General features: G+C 39.5%; 3 protein-coding genes across 4 annotated transcripts; 1 reads left to right on the forward strand and 2 right to left on the reverse strand.

Annotated features, from left to right (window-relative positions):
- The first annotated feature begins 85 nt into the window (after positions 1-85).
- Positions 86-16877, forward strand: LOC410408 (conserved ATPase domain protein). 2 transcript variants are annotated; one of them, XM_393888.6, is made up of 26 exons: positions 91-504; positions 1686-1824; positions 1980-2253; positions 2357-2673; positions 2748-3318; positions 3388-3621; positions 3703-4347; positions 4433-4988; positions 5056-5431; positions 5499-5925; positions 5988-6186; positions 6268-6419; positions 6494-6598; positions 12093-12341; positions 12831-13082; positions 13159-13323; positions 13385-13546; positions 13611-13782; positions 13868-13983; positions 14195-14612; positions 14685-15010; positions 15069-15210; positions 15272-15342; positions 15419-15597; positions 15678-15882; positions 16172-16877. In XM_393888.6, exons 1-26 carry the CDS (start codon positions 318-320, stop codon positions 16367-16369), a joined length of 6837 nt encoding a protein of 2278 aa, XP_393888.4. In that variant the 5' UTR covers positions 91-317; the 3' UTR covers positions 16370-16877. The 2 variants fall into 2 exon arrangements, with proteins under 2 accessions (XP_026300484.1, XP_393888.4); XM_026444699.1 differs by having other exon boundaries at positions 86-504; positions 14195-15010.
- LOC100578100 lies at positions 6895-11578 on the reverse strand. The gene is made up of 4 exons (XM_003249136.4): positions 10771-11578; positions 9658-9965; positions 7846-9581; positions 6895-7494 (listed from the first exon to the last, which is right to left on the reverse strand). The coding sequence occupies exons 1-4, from the start codon at positions 10995-10997 to the stop codon at positions 6934-6936; spliced, it is 2832 nt and encodes a 943-aa protein (XP_003249184.2). The 5' UTR covers positions 10998-11578; the 3' UTR covers positions 6895-6933.
- Positions 16878-17697: 820 nt separating the features above from the next.
- Positions 17698-20435, reverse strand: LOC726669. The gene is made up of 3 exons (XM_001122391.5): positions 20204-20435; positions 18094-18238; positions 17698-18020 (listed from the first exon to the last, which is right to left on the reverse strand). Exons 1-3 carry the CDS (start codon positions 20259-20261, stop codon positions 17861-17863), a joined length of 363 nt encoding a protein of 120 aa, XP_001122391.1. The 5' UTR covers positions 20262-20435; the 3' UTR covers positions 17698-17860.
- Positions 20436-20601: the final 166 nt, after the last annotated feature.

Genomic DNA, 20601 nt, shown 5'->3' on the forward strand with positions numbered 1-20601 from the left:
AATCGAATCGTTTATCTATACAAATTAGATACAATAATTTTTTCTTTATTTATATTTTTATTATGGATAAAAATATAAAAAAAACGAAAAAGATTTTCTACGTCAATATTTTAAATTTAAATAAAATGGCGCTTAAATAAATTCCAGTGTATCGAACCGGTATTAGTCACGTGACATGCGCAAAGGATTGTACGCATAAGAACGAATAAGAGAAGTCCTATCGCCTGGAGCCGCGTTTTATACCGTTACGCGCAGGTCAGAAAGAAATTCCGTAAGAGCCTATGTTTGATGTATAAAGCGTACCTTTGACCTATACTATGAACAGTGTTCACCGGTCATCGGATCGAGAACACGCTAAAAGTACTGTGTGTTTCGTTAAGAAAATGCATAAGCATGCGGTCGACCTTAATCGTACACACAAAATCGCCTATCTTCTCCTCGAAGATGGTTCAGTCTTCCCGGGAAGACATTTCGGCGCGGAGAGACCGGTCGATGGTGAAATAGGTGAGTGTACGAGCAACACGTGCTCGTCCATTGCGTCTACGCACGTGCATGGCTGTTTCCATGATATAGCTTTATCTGCCGTTAGTTTTTCTGTTGTGTATATATACATTTGATTTTAATTCAATAAGCGTGATCGTTGTTCCCTTTAATTGAGCTATTATGAAACGGATGCTTGAATAAAAAACAAGAGTGAGATTTATACGTGATTTTTACAGACAGTGAATATTAAATAACCACGTGGATATATTAAAATCATTTTATTACAACTCTGTTTTCATATGTTATCGTGTTAAACAATCATCGCATTATTGCACTTCATACAAAAAATTTCTTTGTGTATCAGACATGTTTTGTTTATTTTTTCTGTGATACTTATCTTTATACTGACAGCAAAATTCAAACTTAAACACATGGTATATTTGAACATTTATATTTTATAATACATATATATATATGATTTATTTTAAATATATATAGTAATTTAATAAAATAATTTATCAAGAATATCATCTTGTCAAGACGAATAAAAAATTATTGCAGAGGTTAAAAAAATAAAATAAAATTATAAATAATATATAAAGATATAGGAAAATTAATAAAAAACATAAAGTGTCTGAAATTTTGATTTAATTAAAAAATGATGCAAAATAAGGATTTTATTAAAATACAAATAATTTGGAATAACGATATTTCAAATTATCAATCAATCAAATTTGTTTATAAGTTGATTAATCGATATCAACTGTATCGTTTATTATTTTTTCATCTTCAATATTTCGAATTGCAATATCGTAATTGAAACTCGTGTCACATTTTCGTAAAATTCACACGAAATCATAAAATTTTAATTATATTTTCTTGCTGAAAAATTTTTGGAAATTGTTTTATTTTTTTACAGATTAAATCAGAAATATTAAAATTACAATTTTTATACAAATGTTATCGATTAGTAAGTCATTCGTTTTTACTATTAGATAATTAGATAATATTAGTTTCTTTAGATACTCTGAAAAATTATTCCAAATGTACCGCATTTTCTTTAATAATTTATTTTTCAATTGTTTTCTCGATATTTTCTTTTTTCGATATAAATATTTACGTTTCGAATATTACTATTATAGTTTAAATTATTCTACATGTGGTATATATACACACTATTCGCATTGATACATTTTTTACAGTTTTCCAGACTGGTATGGTGGGTTATCTAGAGTCGCTTACAGATCCTTCCTACCATGCTCAAATTCTAGTGCTCACGTATCCACTGGTCGGTAATTATGGAGTATTTGCCCATGAAACGGATGAACATAAAATCCCATAGTAAGATGTCGAAAAAACGATTTAATGTTTTTAAAAGAAACAATTTTTTTTTTTTTTTTAATTTTTCGACTTATACATCTATACACTCCATATTCTATCCATATCTAAGTAAAATTTTCTCCAAAGTCACGTGACGATGACTTTTTGTCTTGCAGTTGGTTCGAATCGGATCAAATTTGGGCCGCTGGTTTGGTGGTCGGTGAAATTTGCGAAACTCCGAGCCATTGGCGTCAAATCAAAACCCTGTCCGAATGGATGAAGGAACAAAATATTCCTGGCATATACGAAATCGACACGAGAGCCTTGACAAAAATTATTCGCGAGAAAGGCACTCTGTTAGGTAGAATCGTGCTCGATCCGCCTTCGTCCAATCCCATCCCTCCGATAAAAGATCCGAACAAACGAAATCTCGTCGCGGAAGTTGTTCAGGTATAAACAAAGACGTTTACGTATTATTATTACACGTTCGATAAAAATTCCATCCCATATCGAGATTTACTTACCCAATAATACGGATCGTTGAAATTTTTAGTCCGCGCGAAGAACGTACAACGCCGCCGGTTATCCTCGCATATGTGTGGTAGACTGCGGTTTAAAGTACAATCAATTGAGGTGCTTGATTAGTCGAGGTGCCCGATTAGACGTCGTGGCTTGGGACTACGATTTAAAGAATATCGATTACGACGGCTTGTTTCTCAGTAATGGACCGGGCGATCCGGCCAAATGCGAGGCGACGATCGACAACATTCGATCGATCCTCGAATCACGAACGGGGAAACCGATATTCGGCATCTGCCTCGGTCATCAATTACTATGCATTGCCGCCGGTTGCGTCACGTACAAGATGAAGTATGTATCTGTATGTATCTCTTCTAAGTTCGTTGTTCGAATCTCTCCTCGAAACTGTTGTTTTTCACGCACAGTTACGGAAATCGCGGCCACAATCAACCGGTTACGCATCGTGGGACAGGTCGTTGCTACATGACTATGCAGAATCATGGATTCGCCGTGGACGCGGGCCAATTGCCAGCCGATTGGGAACCACTTTTTACCAACACTAACGATAACACGAACGAAGGTGTTATACACACCACACTCCCTTACTTCTCCGTACAATTCCATCCCGAGCACTCGGCCGGGCCCCAAGATTTGGAATGCTTGTTCGATGTTTTTCTGGACGTCGTGGTCGACAACGCGAAAGGGGGACGGCTCTCCGTCAAAGAGAGATTGGAACGGGAATTGAGCTTTCGCGGGGACGAGAATTGTCCCAAATTGTCCCCACGGCCGAAGAAGGTGTTGATCTTGGGGTCGGGCGGCCTCAGCATTGGACAAGCGGGCGAGTTCGATTACTCGGGATCGCAGGCGATCAAAGCGTTGCGCGAGGAATGCGTGCAAACGTTGCTCATCAATCCCAATATTGCGACCGTGCAAACGTCCAAAGGAATGGCGGATAAAGTTTATTTTCTGCCCATCATACCCGAATACGTGGAACAAGTAATAATCAATTTTACAATTTTTTAACGTTTGCTCTCTCTTTTCTTCTTACAAAATTCTTATTTTCAGGTGATACAATCGGAACGGCCGGATGGTGTGCTGTTAACGTTCGGTGGGCAGACGGCTCTGAATTGCGGCGTGGAGCTCGAGAAGAACGGGATATTCAAGAAGTACAACGTGAAAATTTTAGGGACGCCGATACAATCGATCATAGAGACGGAGGATAGAAAGATTTTCGCGGAGCGTATAGCGGAGATCGACGAGAAGGTGGCGCCTAGCGCAGCCGTGTACTCGATCCAGGAGGTAGACAATCGGTAGTTTTCGATTAAAAGGAAATTTTTGGCAATTAAATTTACTTAAAAAGCACGTGTGTTTTGTTACCAGGCGTTAGAGGCGGCCGAAAAATTAGGATATCCCGTGATGGCGAGGGCGGCATTCTCCCTGGGCGGTTTGGGATCAGGCTTCGCCAATTCCGTGAAAGAATTGCGAAATCTTGCCCAACAGGCGTTCGCTCATTCGAATCAATTGATCATCGATAAGTCGTTAAAAGGTTGGAAGGAGGTGGAGTACGAGGTCGTGCGGGATGCGTACGACAATTGCATCACAGTTTGCAATATGGAAAACGTCGATCCCCTCGGGATTCATACCGGGGAATCGATCGTCGTCGCTCCAAGCCAAACCTTGTCCAACAAGGAATACAATATGCTTCGAACGACAGCTATTAACGTGATCAGACACTTTGGCATTGTCGGCGAGTGCAATATTCAATACGCGCTGAATCCAAATACCGAGGAATATTACATAATCGAAGTAAACGCAAGATTATCTCGCAGCTCGGCTTTAGCAAGCAAAGCAACAGGATATCCATTGGCTTACGTAGCCGCGAAGCTAGCTCTCGGTGTACGTTTACCGGATATTCACAATTCCGTTACTGGAAAGACGACGGCTTGCTTCGAGCCTAGCCTCGATTATTGCGTTGTTAAGATACCCAGATGGGATCTAGGCAAATTTCATCGGGTATGCACCAAGGTAACGCGCATAACAATCTTTAATTATCATTTTCTTGACCCGAAAGATAAGATTTTTCGATCGATTTTTTTTCTCTTTTTTTCAGATCGGCAGCTCCATGAAGAGCGTGGGGGAGGTTATGGCGATTGGCCGGAAATTCGAGGAAGCTTTTCAAAAAGCTCTAAGGATGGTCGACGAGAATATTAACGGTTTCGATCCTTACGTGAAAACGCCGAACGACGAGGAACTGGAGAAACCGACGGACAAAAGAATGTTCGTGCTCGCAGCCTCTATAAAAGCTGGATACACGATCGACCGATTGTACGAGCTTACGAAGATAGATAAATGGTTTCTTCACAAGATGAAAAACATCATCGACTATTACTTGGTGTTGGAGAATACCGATCACACGAAACAATTATCCCACGATGTCCTGCTACGTGCGAAGCAGATTGGTTTCTCGGACAAGCAAATTGCCTCCGTGGTTAAAAGTTCGGAATTGGCCGTCAGGATACAAAGGCAGGAGAATAACATAAGGCCGATGGTTAAACAGATAGACACGGTTGCCGCTGAGTGGCCAGCCACGACCAATTACCTTTATTTAACTTACAACGGCACCGTTCACGACGTCGAGTTTCCTGGCGGTTACACAATGGTGATAGGTGAGACGACGACGAGATTTTCAATCTTCCAAATCTTACGCTTCTTTTTCCTTCCCTTTTCTTTTAGGATCCGGAGTGTATCGAATCGGTAGCTCCGTGGAATTCGATTGGTGCGCGGTCAGTTGTCTGCGAGAGTTGAGAAATTTGGGGCGGAAAACGATCATGGTGAATTACAATCCGGAAACGGTGAGCACCGATTACGACATGAGCGATCGCTTGTACTTTGAGGAGATATCGTTCGAGGTCGTGATGGATATTTACGATCACGAGTTCCCCGAGGGGATAATTTTATCGATGGGCGGTCAATTGCCCAACAATATCGCCATGGATCTTCACAGACAGCAAGCAAGAATTCTCGGCACCTCGCCGGAATCCGTGGACGGGGCCGAGAATCGTTTCAAGTTTTCTCGTATGCTGGATGGCATTGGTATTTCCCAACCCAGGTAAAAGAAATAAAAGAAGAAATTGTTAAGAGTTATTACTGATTATAATTGTGTATAACATTTACAGGTGGAAAGAATTGACCAACTTGAAATCTGCGATCGAATTTTGCGAGGAAGTCGGCTACCCCTGCTTGGTACGCCCTTCCTACGTGCTGAGCGGTGCAGCGATGAACGTGGCCCACTCGAACAACGACCTCGAGTCGTACTTGAAGAGCGCGAGCGAGGTGAACAAGGAGCACCCGGTCGTCATATCCAAGTTCATCCTCGAGGCGAAGGAGATAGACGTGGACGCGGTCGCCTTCGACGGGATTATACTTTGCATGGCCGTGTCGGAACACGTGGAGAACGCGGGCGTTCATTCGGGCGACGCCACCCTGGTCACCCCCCCGCAGGACATCAACGCGGAAACGTTGACGAAAATCAAAATGATGTCGAAGGCAATCGCCGCATCCCTCGGCGTCACCGGCCCCTTCAACATGCAATTGATCGCCAAGGTAAAACGTATCCTTCTCCAAGGAGAAGAGAATCGAGAATATAAGTGAAATCTTCTCGGCAGGACAACGAGCTTAAAGTCATCGAATGTAACGTCCGGGTGTCGAGGTCTTTCCCCTTTGTATCCAAGACTTTGGATCACGATTTCGTGGCTATGGCCACTAGATTGATCGTCGGGGAGGCCGTGGAACCGGTGGATGTACTCGCCGGATGCGGCAAAGTCGGGGTTAAAGTTCCACAATTCTCCTTCTCTCGTCTTGCAGGTATATATAGCTGAGAAAATAATCATATATATATATATATATGTTTAAATGATATAAATAATTGTGTATACGTTTGGATAGGGGCTGACGTGATGTTGGGAGTGGAGATGGTGTCCACGGGGGAGGTAGCTTGTTTCGGGGACAATCGATACGAAGCTTACTTGAAAGGGATAATGAGCACCGGTTTTCACATACCCCAGAGAGGAATCTTGCTTTCGATAGGAAGTTTCAAAGTAAGCATAATTCTCGAAATTAATGAAATTAATGAAGATAGTAATTAATTCGTTATTATTTATTTCAATTACAGCACAAGATGGAACTGTTACCATCTATTCGCAGTCTTCATAAGATGGGTTATAAATTATACGCTAGTATGGGTACCGCAGATTTCTATACTGAACACGGTGTGAAGGTAAGTGAGAAAGGATACAAATTGCTACAAATTTAAAACGTAAACGGATATTTAAATATTTACATATTATAAAATTAACTAGTCGAAATTTTAATTTACATTAGATATATAATAATTTAAATTTCGTTATTCGTATTATTCTATATGTATTAATTTTTCTAAATTAGATAAAGAAATGATAATCACGTTTTTTAATATTTTTTTTTTTAAATTACTCGCTAAAGCTTGAGAAATTTATTATTAGACAAATAGGAGGATCGTGTGTGCTTTGCATGCACATTTTTAAATATTCGTGGTATCGTTTAATTTTTTTTTTTTTTTTCTTTTTCATTTAATTACAAGTCAGAAACGGTAGCGATTGAGACTTTCGATTTTGAAATTTGATTTTCGTTTTGATTAATCGTCACGCTATCGCTCCCCTCGTTCAATCTGTCCGGTTCTTCGTACTGTGTCTCGTGAATAATTGCTTTTATAACGGTACGATTATTCTCTTGATGAGATCGCTTCTCTGATAATTTTTCTTTCGTTTCCTGTTGGACGGGCTTCGACGTGAACCGATCGCTCAACGATCCAACGTATATCGCGTTTTCCGAATTTCTCGCGGGAGCATTCGATTGCGGATTGCTCGATTTCGGGTTGTTGTGTGATTTTTGCGATTTCTGCGGCTTTTTCATCGTCCTGAGTGTTTTTATCTGGTCGCGATAACTTTGGGCGTCGTTCCTGTAATTCTCACCCTCGAAAAGTAGAATGGACAATCGATCGGCTTGATTCAGGTATATGGTTTTCTGCCGATACGCCTCGTATTGAATACAACGTTCAGCGATTTCTATGAAGTGTTTTATGAAGAATTGCAAAAGTATGCACAGCCTTGGACCTTCCAACTCGGCGCATCGAGTCTGGAAAAAAAAAAAGAAAAAGAAAAAGAAGAAAAAAAGAGATGAATAAATCGTTAGCTATTTTTACAATCGATAAAATGTCATCCCATTATGATAGATCATGTAGGATTATAGATATATAATACGATTAGAGTCAGATAAGATTAGACTTTGTTAGAAACACATATAAACTAATTCGATTGTATTATTCTCTTATCGTCGGTTAGAAGTAAATTCATTTATCAAAGAATACGTCTGTTACAAATTGTTAGAAAAAAGTATATCTCTCGTTTAATTAAACATGTATACCCGATGTACAATAAATATATATACTTTTCGAGCAAAGAACGGATTAGACAGAGCATTACTTACCGAGATTTCAATAATCGAATCCGTGGCTTTGCGTGCGTTGATCAACGTTTTATTCGTAATCGATTGGACGGAATGTTTGACCGGTTGCGTCTTCACCGTGTCCCAGAATCCTCTCTCGTCGTATTTGTCCTCCTGCTCGGACAAATTCGTATTCTTTTGCGGCGACTGCGACAAGATGTAACGGTTCAACTTTGGATTGATCAACGTCAACGTCTCCCCAGTCAATATTTTCAGCAACAGTTCAAAGTTCAATCTCGGGAAAAAATCGTTCCTGTACTGAATGTTCTCCATCGCGTGGAAAACGTACATTATCGGATTCTCGGTGATCCTCTTCAACTGTTTTTGCGTGTGCAACAGGTGTTCGCTCGGTATTCTTTGAAAGAGATTCCTACCCTTGACGAAGTAATCCTTCAATACAGGCTCGTTCTGGCTGATGTTGTAGTACAAAGAGTTGAGCAACCTCAACAAGCAAACCCCTGTCCCGTTCTCGGGCCACTTGGAAGGCTTGTCGTTCTCCTCGATCATCCAAAATAATTTGTGCCTTATGTGCGCGGTCGTCATTCCGAACATCGTGTCGAATATAGGCCTCATGAACGTCTTGTGAAGCATCAGAGCGATCAAGTACACCTGCACCTGGGCCTGCGTCATGCAGGTTTCGAGATACCTTTCCGCTGTCGGGAACACGAGCTGCCACTCGAGATCCTCGATGAGATTGCTGTTTCCACTTTTCGACACGTAGCCCTCCGGCGCGACGTAACAACCGAAATCCTTCACCTTGCCAATGTCCTCCTCGCTCGGCCAACTCTCCCTCGACCTGTTGAGCCACTCCTGGCCGCAGATCGGCCACTCCAGCCAGACGGCGGGTATTATCTCGTACTGCTCTATCTGGCTGTACTTGGACGCGTCCGATATCATGATTTTGTCGCAGTAGAGCACGCACCCCTCCCGCTTCATGTCCTCCACCGTCTCTCGATCGAAGTACAACGACTCGCCGAACCGGTACGTGAACAATTTCGTGAAATGTTTCATAAACTCGGTGCTGCTTATGTAGAAGAGGTCGTAGTTGTGACGTTTCATCGCCAGCCTGATCCTACGCTGCTTGCTGTTCAGATGCATCTTCTCCTCGGCCGGGTCGTAGATCTTCCCGTCCCCCGTGTACGTCACCTTCTTGAAGCAATGCTTGGGAAACTTTCCCTTCGTTACCCAACACTCCTCTATCTCCTCGAAACTGGACGAGGCCTGGGACATCCTCGAGCTCGGGTTGCAACTGCTCTCGCTGTATATCGCGTAATTGTCGGATCTGTACCCGGAACTGTTGCTGCTCGGGTGACGATGCTGGTCCTGACTCGTCAAACCAGGTTGGAATTTCGCGTTTTCCTTCTGTTGCCCGCCGCCCACCCTCGACCGATTCTGATTCCTTGCTCGCTCCTCGAACGACGAGGATCCCGCCCCGCCGGTCGCGTCGTAATCTTTCGTATCGACCGGCCGGGACAAATCCTCGATCAGGTTGGGCAACGATCTCGTGTGCTTGAGCCTGCTTCTCAACATGTCCTGCTTCGACTTGTACGAGATTGCCGAGTTGACGGACACGTTGGACCGCGCCTTCGCCCCGTAAATACTCCCGTCGCTGTACACCTCGTCATCGTCCTCGGATATGGAGGACAGATCCACGTCGTCCTCCTTGCTCGATTTCCTCTTCAAGAAGAAATCGTCCAACACTTGAAGCTGCACGTAACCTGCGACACACGTAGGGGAGCGTAAATCGTCAATTTAAAGAAGAGCGTTTTTTTTTTTTTTTTTATCGTTTCAAACCTTCGTGTCTCGCAGGTTTCAACAGTATGCTGTACATGGTCGAATCGTTGACGTTGCTGTAATGGGACGTGTAATTTTCCTCCGTGATGTCGATGTTGTTGTGGATCATGTATATGCGAACCGGTTGAAGGGGTTCGATCGTAGGGCGGAAATTTTGCCGCCTCGAGATGAAACCGACGTGGTTGGTGATGTGCTCCTGAAGAATGTCTGGAACCAGGACTCGTTTCTCCTGGATGTTCATTTTCAATTGCTCGTTCATCTTCCTCTCGCGCGAGGACTCCAGCTTCATCTTCAGATCCTTGATTTCCCTAAAAATGAAAAATTGGGCGATCGTTGATATCGAATATTTATTTTTTTCTTTTTTCTTTTTTTTTTTTTTTTTTTTTTTTTCCCTCCCCGAATTATCGATCGATAAATCAATCATCAATTGGGTTTTATCGTGGATGTACACGTGTTAATCGCCGTTATCACGAGGTCATGCGGGCAATGTGTCATAGATTCGGGAGAATAAAAAAATTGCTTGCCTATAATTATATCGAAAGAAGAATGTGCTTGGTAATTGATTATCTACTAGTTTTGTCACGTTCCACAGTTTTTCAGAATCGATCCCTCCATATTCTCGAAATTTATTTATCAGATCGGATCGGAATGTGGATCGATATGTATTAAGAGTTTTAAAATTTTTTCTAAAAAGAGAGACCGTGTAAAGTAATATATCATGCGTGATAAACGGAGTTATGATCTAATTTGCCATAATGGCTGTTACGTTATTTTATATCAAAGTGTATACACACGAATTATCATTACACTTTAATCGACGTTAAATTTTCTTTTATTAATATTCAATTTTTTTTTTTTTTCATATCGATATTTAAAGTATCTCTATTATATTATAAATATATCTATTTCGCCACTAATCTGCCTTTGAAGCAACAGGAAGTGAATATCGATAAATCAATTTTTTTCAAATCAATAATAAAAAGAAATAATCTGATAAAAGTAACGATAATGAATGCTAACGGAAAAAGAAAATTTTTTAAAAATTGGAAAAAGCAATTAACGATCTTGAAAAAGAAAAGAAATATATATATATATATCCTCACTCAATCTTACTTTTCGTAATTCCCGAAAAATTGAACGCACATCATGAGATTGTTCAGTATGAACAATTCCGGATTCTTTTTAATCATTTGTTTCAATAACAACAATTGCGGATCATTAAGGAATTCCTCGTTGATCGAACGATCGGACGATCTTGAAATGCTCTCGAACCGTGCACTTTCCTTGCTCTTCCTGCTCGTTTTCCCCGTCCGCTTGATCTTCGACTTCGAATTTCCCATTTTCTCCTTTCTTCTCTCTTCCCTCCAAAGGTGGGCAAACTGGTTTTTTACAAAAAAAAAAAAAAAAAAAAACTACGAACTATATAACCCTCTCATCTCCTCACTAGGCGGCAAAATATTGCTCCGTTCTCGAATCGGACACTTTGACGAAGAGTAAACGGCGGCGTTCATGACGCGTCTAATAAGCACAACGTGTAAGTAAAGTGTTCAACGAGACAGTAATCGAATATCGTCGATAGGTATCGTCCATCGTATCGTCTTATCACGTCGTAGGCAGCGAAAAACGTTTTTAATCGCTATATCTGCTGATCGAGGAGGAAGAATGGCGAAGGGCGGTTCTTCTTGTGTTTTCGATTCGCGCGAGCGAATCGTCCATGATCTGGAAAGGAAAAAAAAAATAATAAATAAATAATAAGCAAAGTATCGATAAAGCGAGGAAAAAAAGATATTTTAGTGTATTATATTGATCGGATCGTTGGATCGATTTCGATCGAAATTTTATCTTCGTGCGTGATTTTATCTCATCGGTTCTCATTAGTTGTTGTGGATTAATAATGGAAAAAGAATTGGGATTAACATCGTGGGGGGGAGAGAGAATTTTTTTTTTCTTTCACCAATAATTCACATATTGATTTCGTAAGATTTAAAACAAAAATGGAACTTTATCTAATCTCAAGTCTAAGTCGAAATCGATAATTATTATTATTATTATTATTATTATTACATATATATATATATCGAATCGAAAAAATATTTCTTGTATTTTTCAAATACAACTTGATACTTTTTTTTTTCTTCTTTTCTCTCCCATCTTTCGAATTCTCGAATTGTAAAATAATTGCGATTTCGAGAATTCGAAATAAAGCTTTAACGCGTAGAACGTCGTTATCGAGCGTAGATACGATGATAGATCAGATAGAATCTAATGGATAAATGTTACTTAGAAAAAAAAAAAGAAAAGAAAAATAAGATAAAGAGACGAAAGAGCGCAACATAATAATAATATAATTAATAATAAAATTTGAAAGGGAGCGAATGAATTGTTGTTTCCTTCCTTGGAAAAAATATTATTGGAAAATTTATATATTTATACAGGTAGAGCCTGTGCAATGGACGTTCGAGAACATCAGCGTGAACGAGGATTCGAGCCCTAGCGAACTTCGACACTTGGCCGACTTTCTGTCGAAGAAACAATTCGATCTTGTGATTAATTTACCAATGAGGAACGGCGGTGCGCGCCGGGTTTCCAATTTCATGACGCACGGATACCGCACGAGGAGGCTCGCCGTCGATTATTCCGTTCCTTTGATCACGGATGTTAAATGTGCTAAATTGCTCGTTGAAGTGAGTGTAAATAATTTGATATAATTATATCTCGTCTAAAAAAAGGTTCGTAATAATTTCAATTATCGTTTGAGACACGTGTAGAATTATTTCTTTTTTTATCTTTTCCTTCCCTTTTTTTTTTTTTTCGTTGAAGTGACTGTTGAAGTATATAACTGAATAATTCTTCATTAAAGGAACTAGAATAAAATTTTTTCGTTTCGAAATTTTCGATCGTGAAATTGATCAATTATTCCCCCAACATAATATATTTTCATAAAGTAATTATTATAATAAAAACACTTTAAACACTTGATTTTTCTAATAAAAAAGACTGGAAGCTATGGACGAAAAAATTTTACAATCTTATATCGGTTTGAACCCTGAGTGTAATCAGCCATATATATATATATATATATGAACGAGCAACATGCAATTGTCGACGAAGCAGCGGCACTGTTGTGATTATCGAGGCGTGACGTCACGATAAATACGCATTCTGTTTCGTAGGCTATGAGAATGCTCGGCGGACGTGCACCTCGAATGAAAACTCACACGGATTGTATGTCATCGCGGACGATGATTAAACTTCCCGGCTTGATCGATATTCACGTGCACACGCGTGATCCAGGCGCAGTGTACAAAGAAGATTTCGCTTCTTGCACGGCCGCCGCACTCGCCGGAGGTATCACCATGATCTTTGCCATGCCCAACACGAATCCCGCTGTCGTCGATCATCAATCGTTCGCTCTGGCCAAAGAAGTAAGAAAAAGCAAAACCGTTCGTTCGTTCCTTATCGAGTATAAAAATTAACACTTCTCTTTTCTTTCTTTTCCAGCGCGCCCTTTCGAACGCGAGATGCGATTACGCAATTTACGTCGGCGCCTCGTCCGACAATCATAACATAACGGCCGAATTAGCCCCGTTGGCGGCCGGTCTTAAAATGTATCTCAACGAGACTTTCACGACACTCCGATTGTCCGATCTCACCGTGTGGATCAAGGTATTGAAAGGTAATTTTTTCTCGTTTAATTGAAGTATTAATTTAATACCGTTCCTCTCAGCACTTCCAAAGTTGGCCAAAGAAGTATCCCTTGTGCGTGCACGCCGAGGGCCAGACAACCGCCGCGATTCTGTTGCTGGCCGGGTTGCATAACAGGCCTATCCACGTGTGCCATGTAGCACGAAAGGAAGAGATTCAAATAATACGCGCGGCTAAGGAGAAGGTATGCTTATTATTATTATTATTATTACGGACAAATTATGATTTCATTTCACTACGTTTGGCAGGGAATGGCAGTCACTTGCGAGGTGTGCCCCCATCATTTGTTCCTGTGCGTGGACGATCTCGAACGTATAGGACATGGCCGAGGCCAAGTGAGGCCATTGTTGGGAACGAAGGAGGATCAACAAGCTCTTTGGAATAATTTAAATATAATCGATTGCTTCGCCACGGATCATGGTCAGTTCTATTCTTCTTTCGAATTTCTCGCCGATTTTTTGAATAATAAAAAAAGATAAACTCGTTGTCTTCGTTGTTTTTCAAGCACCCCACACGTTGCAAGAGAAATCGAGCGAGAAACCACCGCCCGGATTCCCAGGCCTCGAAACTATGCTCCCGCTTCTATTGACTGCGGTACACGAAGGGAAATTAACGATAGAAGTAATTATTAGTTGCTTGCGTGAAATTAATTTTAAGATCCCAATCTCGGTGAGATATCGTAATTATGAAAACATTCCTTTTCGATGTATCATTTATGGCGAGATAACGTTATCTTGTTCCACTAAATTTTTTTTTTTTTGTTTTATCGGAAAGAAACTCTGCTTCCTTTTTTTTCTCTCCCTCTTTCTTTCTCTCTCTCTCTTTTTTTTAGGATATTATAGACAAACTCTATAGAAATCCGAAAAAGATATTTAACGTGCCAGATCAATCGAACACGTACATCGAGGTGGATCTCGACGATGAGTGGACGATTCCGGAGGCGATGCCTTTCAGCAAATCAAAATGGACCCCTTTCGCGGGGATGAAAGTTCGAGGTTCTGTTCATCGCGTAGTGCTGAGAGGGGAGGTCGCCTACGTCGAGGGGCAAGTTCTTGTAAATCCTGGCTTCGGCCAGGATATTAGAGAGATTCAATCGAAGATGAAAGTTCAGACAATTGTGAACGCGCCCGTGATCGACGTAACCACCAGTCGACCAAATTCGGCGTTGGACGGCCTTTTGTCGCCCAACTACGAAAAGTACAACAATTACATCGAGCGGATAACTGATATGTCGGAAGAGGATCAAAACGGTATGAAAATTCTTCTGGAACAAATAATTTCTCTCTCTTTGTTAAAAATAACCAGTTTGTTTATTCTTGCAGAATCGTACGCGCACAAATCGAACGTTCACTTCGCGTTGGACGTAGACACGCGCGAACAATCGAAACTTTTAACGAGCCAGCAACGCACAATCTCGCCCCTTCCCATCAGCAGCGCGACGAAATACAAAAGCGACAGCAACCCGAATCTCCTGTTGACCGCCCCGGTGCCGCCGATCACATCGGCCCACGTTTGCCACAATCTAGTCGGGCACAACATCCTGACGGTGGACATTTTCAACAAGGACATGTTAAAAGATATATTTAACCTCGCGGAGATCCTTCGCAGCGCTGTCAGAAAGGAACGACTGTTGGATCATATTTTGCGAGTAAGTTGAACGAGTGTATGTTATATCAGAAGAAAGATTTCAATTTTTGGCTTCGTAGGGGAAATTATTAGCTACGATCTTCTACGAGGTTAGCACGAGGACGTCTTGCAGTTTCGCGGCTGCTATGCAACGACTCGGAGGAAGCGTGATATACATGGACGGTACAACGTCGTCGGTAAAGAAGGGAGAAACTTTGGAAGGTTAATAATAATAATTAATAATCAATAATTGGATCTCAAAACTTAATGAATTTTATTGTAGATTCTGTAATAATGATGGCCGGATACGCGGATGTAGTGGTGCTTCGACATCCAGAGTCTACCGCCATTGCGGTAAATGTTTATCCAATTTTTTATTTTGCGAATGAAAATATTTTAAACGTACACTGTATCTGATATGACTGTTCAGAGAGCCGCCCAACACTGCAGAAAACCTTTGCTGAACGCCGGCGACGGTATTGGGGAACACCCCACTCAAGCGTTGCTCGACATTTTCACGATAAGAGACGAGATCGGGACGGTGAATGGGTTGACGATCACCATGGTCGGCGACTTGAAGCATGGTAGAACGGTCCATTCTCTCGCAAGGTCGAGAATATTATTTGCGCGCAATTTTAAGAATCTATAATTGATCGACCAGCTGTTGAATTATTCGTTACGCGTTTCAGATTATTGACACTGTACAACGTTGAACTTCGTTACGTGTGCCCGGCCGGCCTTGGTATGCCCGACCATGTCGTCAAGTACGTGTCCGATCACGGGATACGCCAGGACAATTTTGCCACGCTCGAAGAAGCTCTTCCCGACACCGATGTTCTTTACATGACACGCATTCAAGAAGAACGTTTCGCCTCCCAAGAGGAGTACAAAAAAGTAAGCCGTCGTATGCGTATACGGTTATATCGTTTCTCATCCTCGATGGTCTGTTATTTAATATGCAGAGTTGCGATACGTACGATAAATACGTACTTTGGTTTAAAATTTTTTTCTTAATCGCGATACGTTAACGTGGTCTTGACCGAAATTTTTTATTATCAAGATAAATCTGTTATGTATCGAGATATGAAGAAAAAAAAGAAAAGTTATATCGTAAAATCAAATTCTTCGATAAAAGTTATATCACGTATTAATTAAATTAACGCAATGTATGGTATGTTTACAGGTTTGCGGACATTTTATAATAACTCCACAGTTGATGTCACGCGCGAAAAGGAAAATGGTGGTGATGCATCCGTTGCCACGAGTATTCGAGATCAGTACAGAGTTCGACATGGATCCGCGTGCTGCTTACTTTCGACAAGCCGAGAACGGTGTCTACGTTCGAATGGCACTTTTGGCGATGGTTCTTGGACGCGCGTGACGTTATTAAGGAAAATAAGGAAAATAATATTTTCGATCGAGATCAAGATTAGCTTGATCTTTTTTTAAGTTTGTGTTATCAATAACTTAATATTAAAAAAAAAGACAAAATAATTCCAATTGCATTTCCAATTAACTGAGAGATAACGACGAAATTTTACTGTTGATCAAAGGAATAAATATATAAATGTCATAAATGACATGTTCAAAAATAGAAATAGAATAACGAAAACGATAAGGAAAAAAAGTATTTCGGCCGACGGCGACGAGTCAAAATATTATATTCGTCCAAATTATAATGGGAAAAAAAAGAGAAACATCATTATTATTAATGCCTGCGTAATTTGATAAGAGTATATTTTGATAATTTTTTATCTTTATGTAATATATTTACAAAAAGAATGAAAAATTTATCACCGATTCCCCCGTTTCCATGCAATTATTGTACACCGATGGATGAGAAAAACCTTATATTTTGTAATAAAAAATCTTTTATTTTTGACAATACATTTATTTACAATCTTCTCTCGTATGTACACGTATAACACATACACACGTAAATAAGTAAATACTTGTTTGGAATCAATATACAATTACACGTTTAAGTGGTTAAACGTGTATTATCGTATATTTCGCGTATCATAATAAGCGAACATATTCGCTTTTAACATTTCTTTCGCATTTTTATCATCAGTTTTAATCATTCAGTCGAATTATTAGTAATAAGATGATTAAAACATCGATGTTTCATCGTTTATCAATTGTTATAAGGTCGAAAGAATGAGTAGACCTCGAAAGAATAGACGATATTGTATATAAATGAAAATACTACTTCGTATTCAACTCGATTTCATTTGTTTCGATTTCGTAGAAAACTTTCCTTTATATATATATATATATAGTACATACTCTATGTACGGATTTGCACGAGTATGCATTCCTTCATCTTTGTTTTATCTCTCTTCAAGATTATATAAATAATCGAGTTATATAACAATATCTAAATCTACATTCGATTATTTGAGCAATTATTAAAATTTTATTAGATTATATCGTTGACTTTCGATCCCATTAAAATTATTATTTCAATTCGTATTATTTATAAATCTCTATGTTCGTTTTTTTAAAAGCAATCGCTAAATAATCGATTAACACGATCGAGATTAGTTGAGATGACTGAGATATAAATAAAAACATGAAAATCACAGTTTACGCGAACGATATTGAGTTGAAGAAGTTTGTGAAATATAGGTTATTTGCAAAATTCGATTCACGTCATTTATCTCCAAGCACGATAAGTCCACTCGATCTACGCAATTGGATTAACACAATTTTTCCGTGAATAACGCCGTAATATTTCTTCTGTCCATTTTTTTTTTTTTTTAATTTTTCCTCGAACTTATGTACTTGTTCCTTCGCGTTTGACGAAGGAATTGGACCGGTGGCATCTCGTTCCTTATGCGCGTTGAAAATCGACGTATCCCGAAAGATGTCAGACTATAACATCACGTGTTCGAAAGCCAGCGTCGCTAGCACCGTTTGGACACATATCAGACGCCAAGGATTTCGCGTCCTCCTTTTGATTTTTTCTCATTCGAGACAACGGCGGCATTTTCAATTTCAACTTCTTCTTCTTTAAAACATCCTTCTTTCTAAAAGAAAAATCAAATTATCGATCCTTCCTTTCCCCAAGGAGGAAAAATTCCCCAAAAGGATGATACGTACTGATGCTTGCAATCGATGAATATTCCCATTGAAAATAATATCACTATGGCTATGATGATACCGATCACGACTACCACCAGCGTTACTATCGCGTCCTCTTCTTCGGGAGTAAAGGGCTCCTCTGTCGTTGACCACGACACTTCTCCTGTTCAACATACAAAAAAAATACATGATATAATACAAATTTTAAAATAAAGCGATCTTTCGAAGGTATGAAAAAAATTTTTTTACACACATTCTTGCTTATTCTTTTTTCGCTTGTTTCTCAACAACTCGTATATAAATACATAAATTTCCGGCCAATGACCAAACGATATTGCAACGTTTCATTCTCTTGCAACATTCAAAAAAAAAAAAAAAAAGCATAGTCTTGCATATTTAAATTTCACGCGATACGTATGACAGATTTGGAAGGGAGGACGAAAGATTTAATAATTCGAAGCGATTGACGTCATCCCGTAGCTTCCGTTCTTCGTAAGAAGTTGCGGGTGACGTCTTTTCGTGCACGTACGTGCCGCCACCCTGATCAGATTCGACGGCGGCCAGACGAAACAGGAAATGAAAGGGTCTGAAACCGTTTGCTGGAACGTAATCGCTGGAAACTGGCGAACGAAAAAAAAAAAAGAAAAAAGAACGTCTTGTGTGTACTTATTCGAAAGCATCATTATCGCATACACGCTGTGTACTCGTGAAAGTTCGTTGTATCAAAAGTTGGTCGGCGGTTTTGGAATAACGCATTTAACGGTACACGGTTCGCGATACAACGAGTCTATCTATATCGCGTTAGATTCAGATTAAATCATCGAGGCTAAAACTTGTTCTGGATTAGGATTTAAAAACATAACAGGAAAGATCGTTTGAACACGATTGATGAAACATCCCTGTTTTTCCCAGTATCGTAAAATTCAATCTACTTCCTATCAACGTTTTTTTAAATCGACGATATTCGTAGAAGAAACTGAAAGTCTTTTTATCATCAATTCCAAGTATTTGATGGATAATTATAAAATTATAATTCCATCTTGGAAAGATAGAATCCATCTTTTATGTTCAATTTACGAATCGGAATTAATTGAAAATAAGTATTTCCCAGTTGAAAATGAAACTTTATACATTTAACGCCCATTGATTAATGCGAGGGGCGTTAGATGCATTGATATCAGCTCTATACAGATATAAATTTGTACGTAAAAAAAAATGAATTATTCATAATTTACAATCTATTTGTTAGATTTTATTCTTAATCTTGTGATATTATCTTTAATTTCATGGAAACGGCATTTCAATGAATAATTAAGGAAATATTTTTTTTTTTTTTTTTGTAGGTTACCAAGAAATTTTATCACATTTGCGCAATTGCTTTTAATTTCTGCCTCGTAAAAAAAAAAAAAACAACAAATCACACTGATAATATTGGATGATGAATATCGCAATAAGTAATCGTGTAACAAGATCCGACATAACTGTTATTACAATCGTGTGATCACGACAGGTTAGCAGAGTGTAACAATAAGTCTTTATCGATGCCTGTACGTACCAGTACCAGTGTGTATACCTATCCTTTCCTCTTGTGTCGCGATTTGTTTGTTATAAGCAAATACTTGTTTTCATCCAATAACTTGATTACCTTCTCCTCTTTTATAATGTCAGTATACATAAATCAAATTTTTTTTTTTATTTAAAATCCTAGATGTATATATATATATTTGAAATAGAACTCGATTTATTTTAAACATTCTTCGAAAGTTAAATCGTTTGATCCCACGATATTATTATTATTGATATTATATTACAGTTGAAGAATAAGTAGAAAAACCGGAATAATTTTTTCTATACGTTTCGTCCCTTACACAATCCCTTGTACAAACTGCCTAGGTATAACTGCGTATAGTGAAAAGCAACGTTCAACGTTTTGCCACCTGTTGCGTTTTGTACAGGACGTAGGTAAGATTTAGTCTCAAATTTTAACGTTTGAATTTGAAGCGAGAAAATACGAAGGAAGGAAAATCATCGATCGTTTCATTTTTCAAACGACACGTTTTGTGGTAAAATTTTTGTTAATCGGATTTTGATCGATAAAATTACTAATAATGGAATTAATAACAATTACCTTTGGTCGATAACGCATTTCCAAGACTGTCATTGACATTCCTGGCGTGCACCCCCATATCAGCGATGAATCCTTTCCTTCTTACTTCTCACTTTATTTGCAAAGAAGCGTTCGGAATCGTCCACGAGTTGACCGGTTCGAAATCACGAAGTAAACTGTCCGCCACATGCCTCGAGTCAAGTGATACGCTTGGTGAGGCCTCTACGAGGCAAACGGAAACCGCAAGCGTGCAATGAAGACCGACAATAATGAGCCAACAAGAAGAAGAAGGAGAGGCTAGCTACGCTCCGTGGATTGCGGGGAGAGAAAGGAGGGGGAGAGAGGAAAGAGAAACCTCACGGTCTCCGTCTGAGATTCCATGAGGATCGACATATAACTTCCATTCACCGTCCGTGATT

This window comes from Apis mellifera, linkage group LG13, assembly GCF_003254395.2.
Source record: "Apis mellifera strain DH4 linkage group LG13, Amel_HAv3.1, whole genome shotgun sequence".
NCBI classification, from domain to species: Eukaryota; Metazoa; Arthropoda; class Insecta; order Hymenoptera; family Apidae; genus Apis; species Apis mellifera.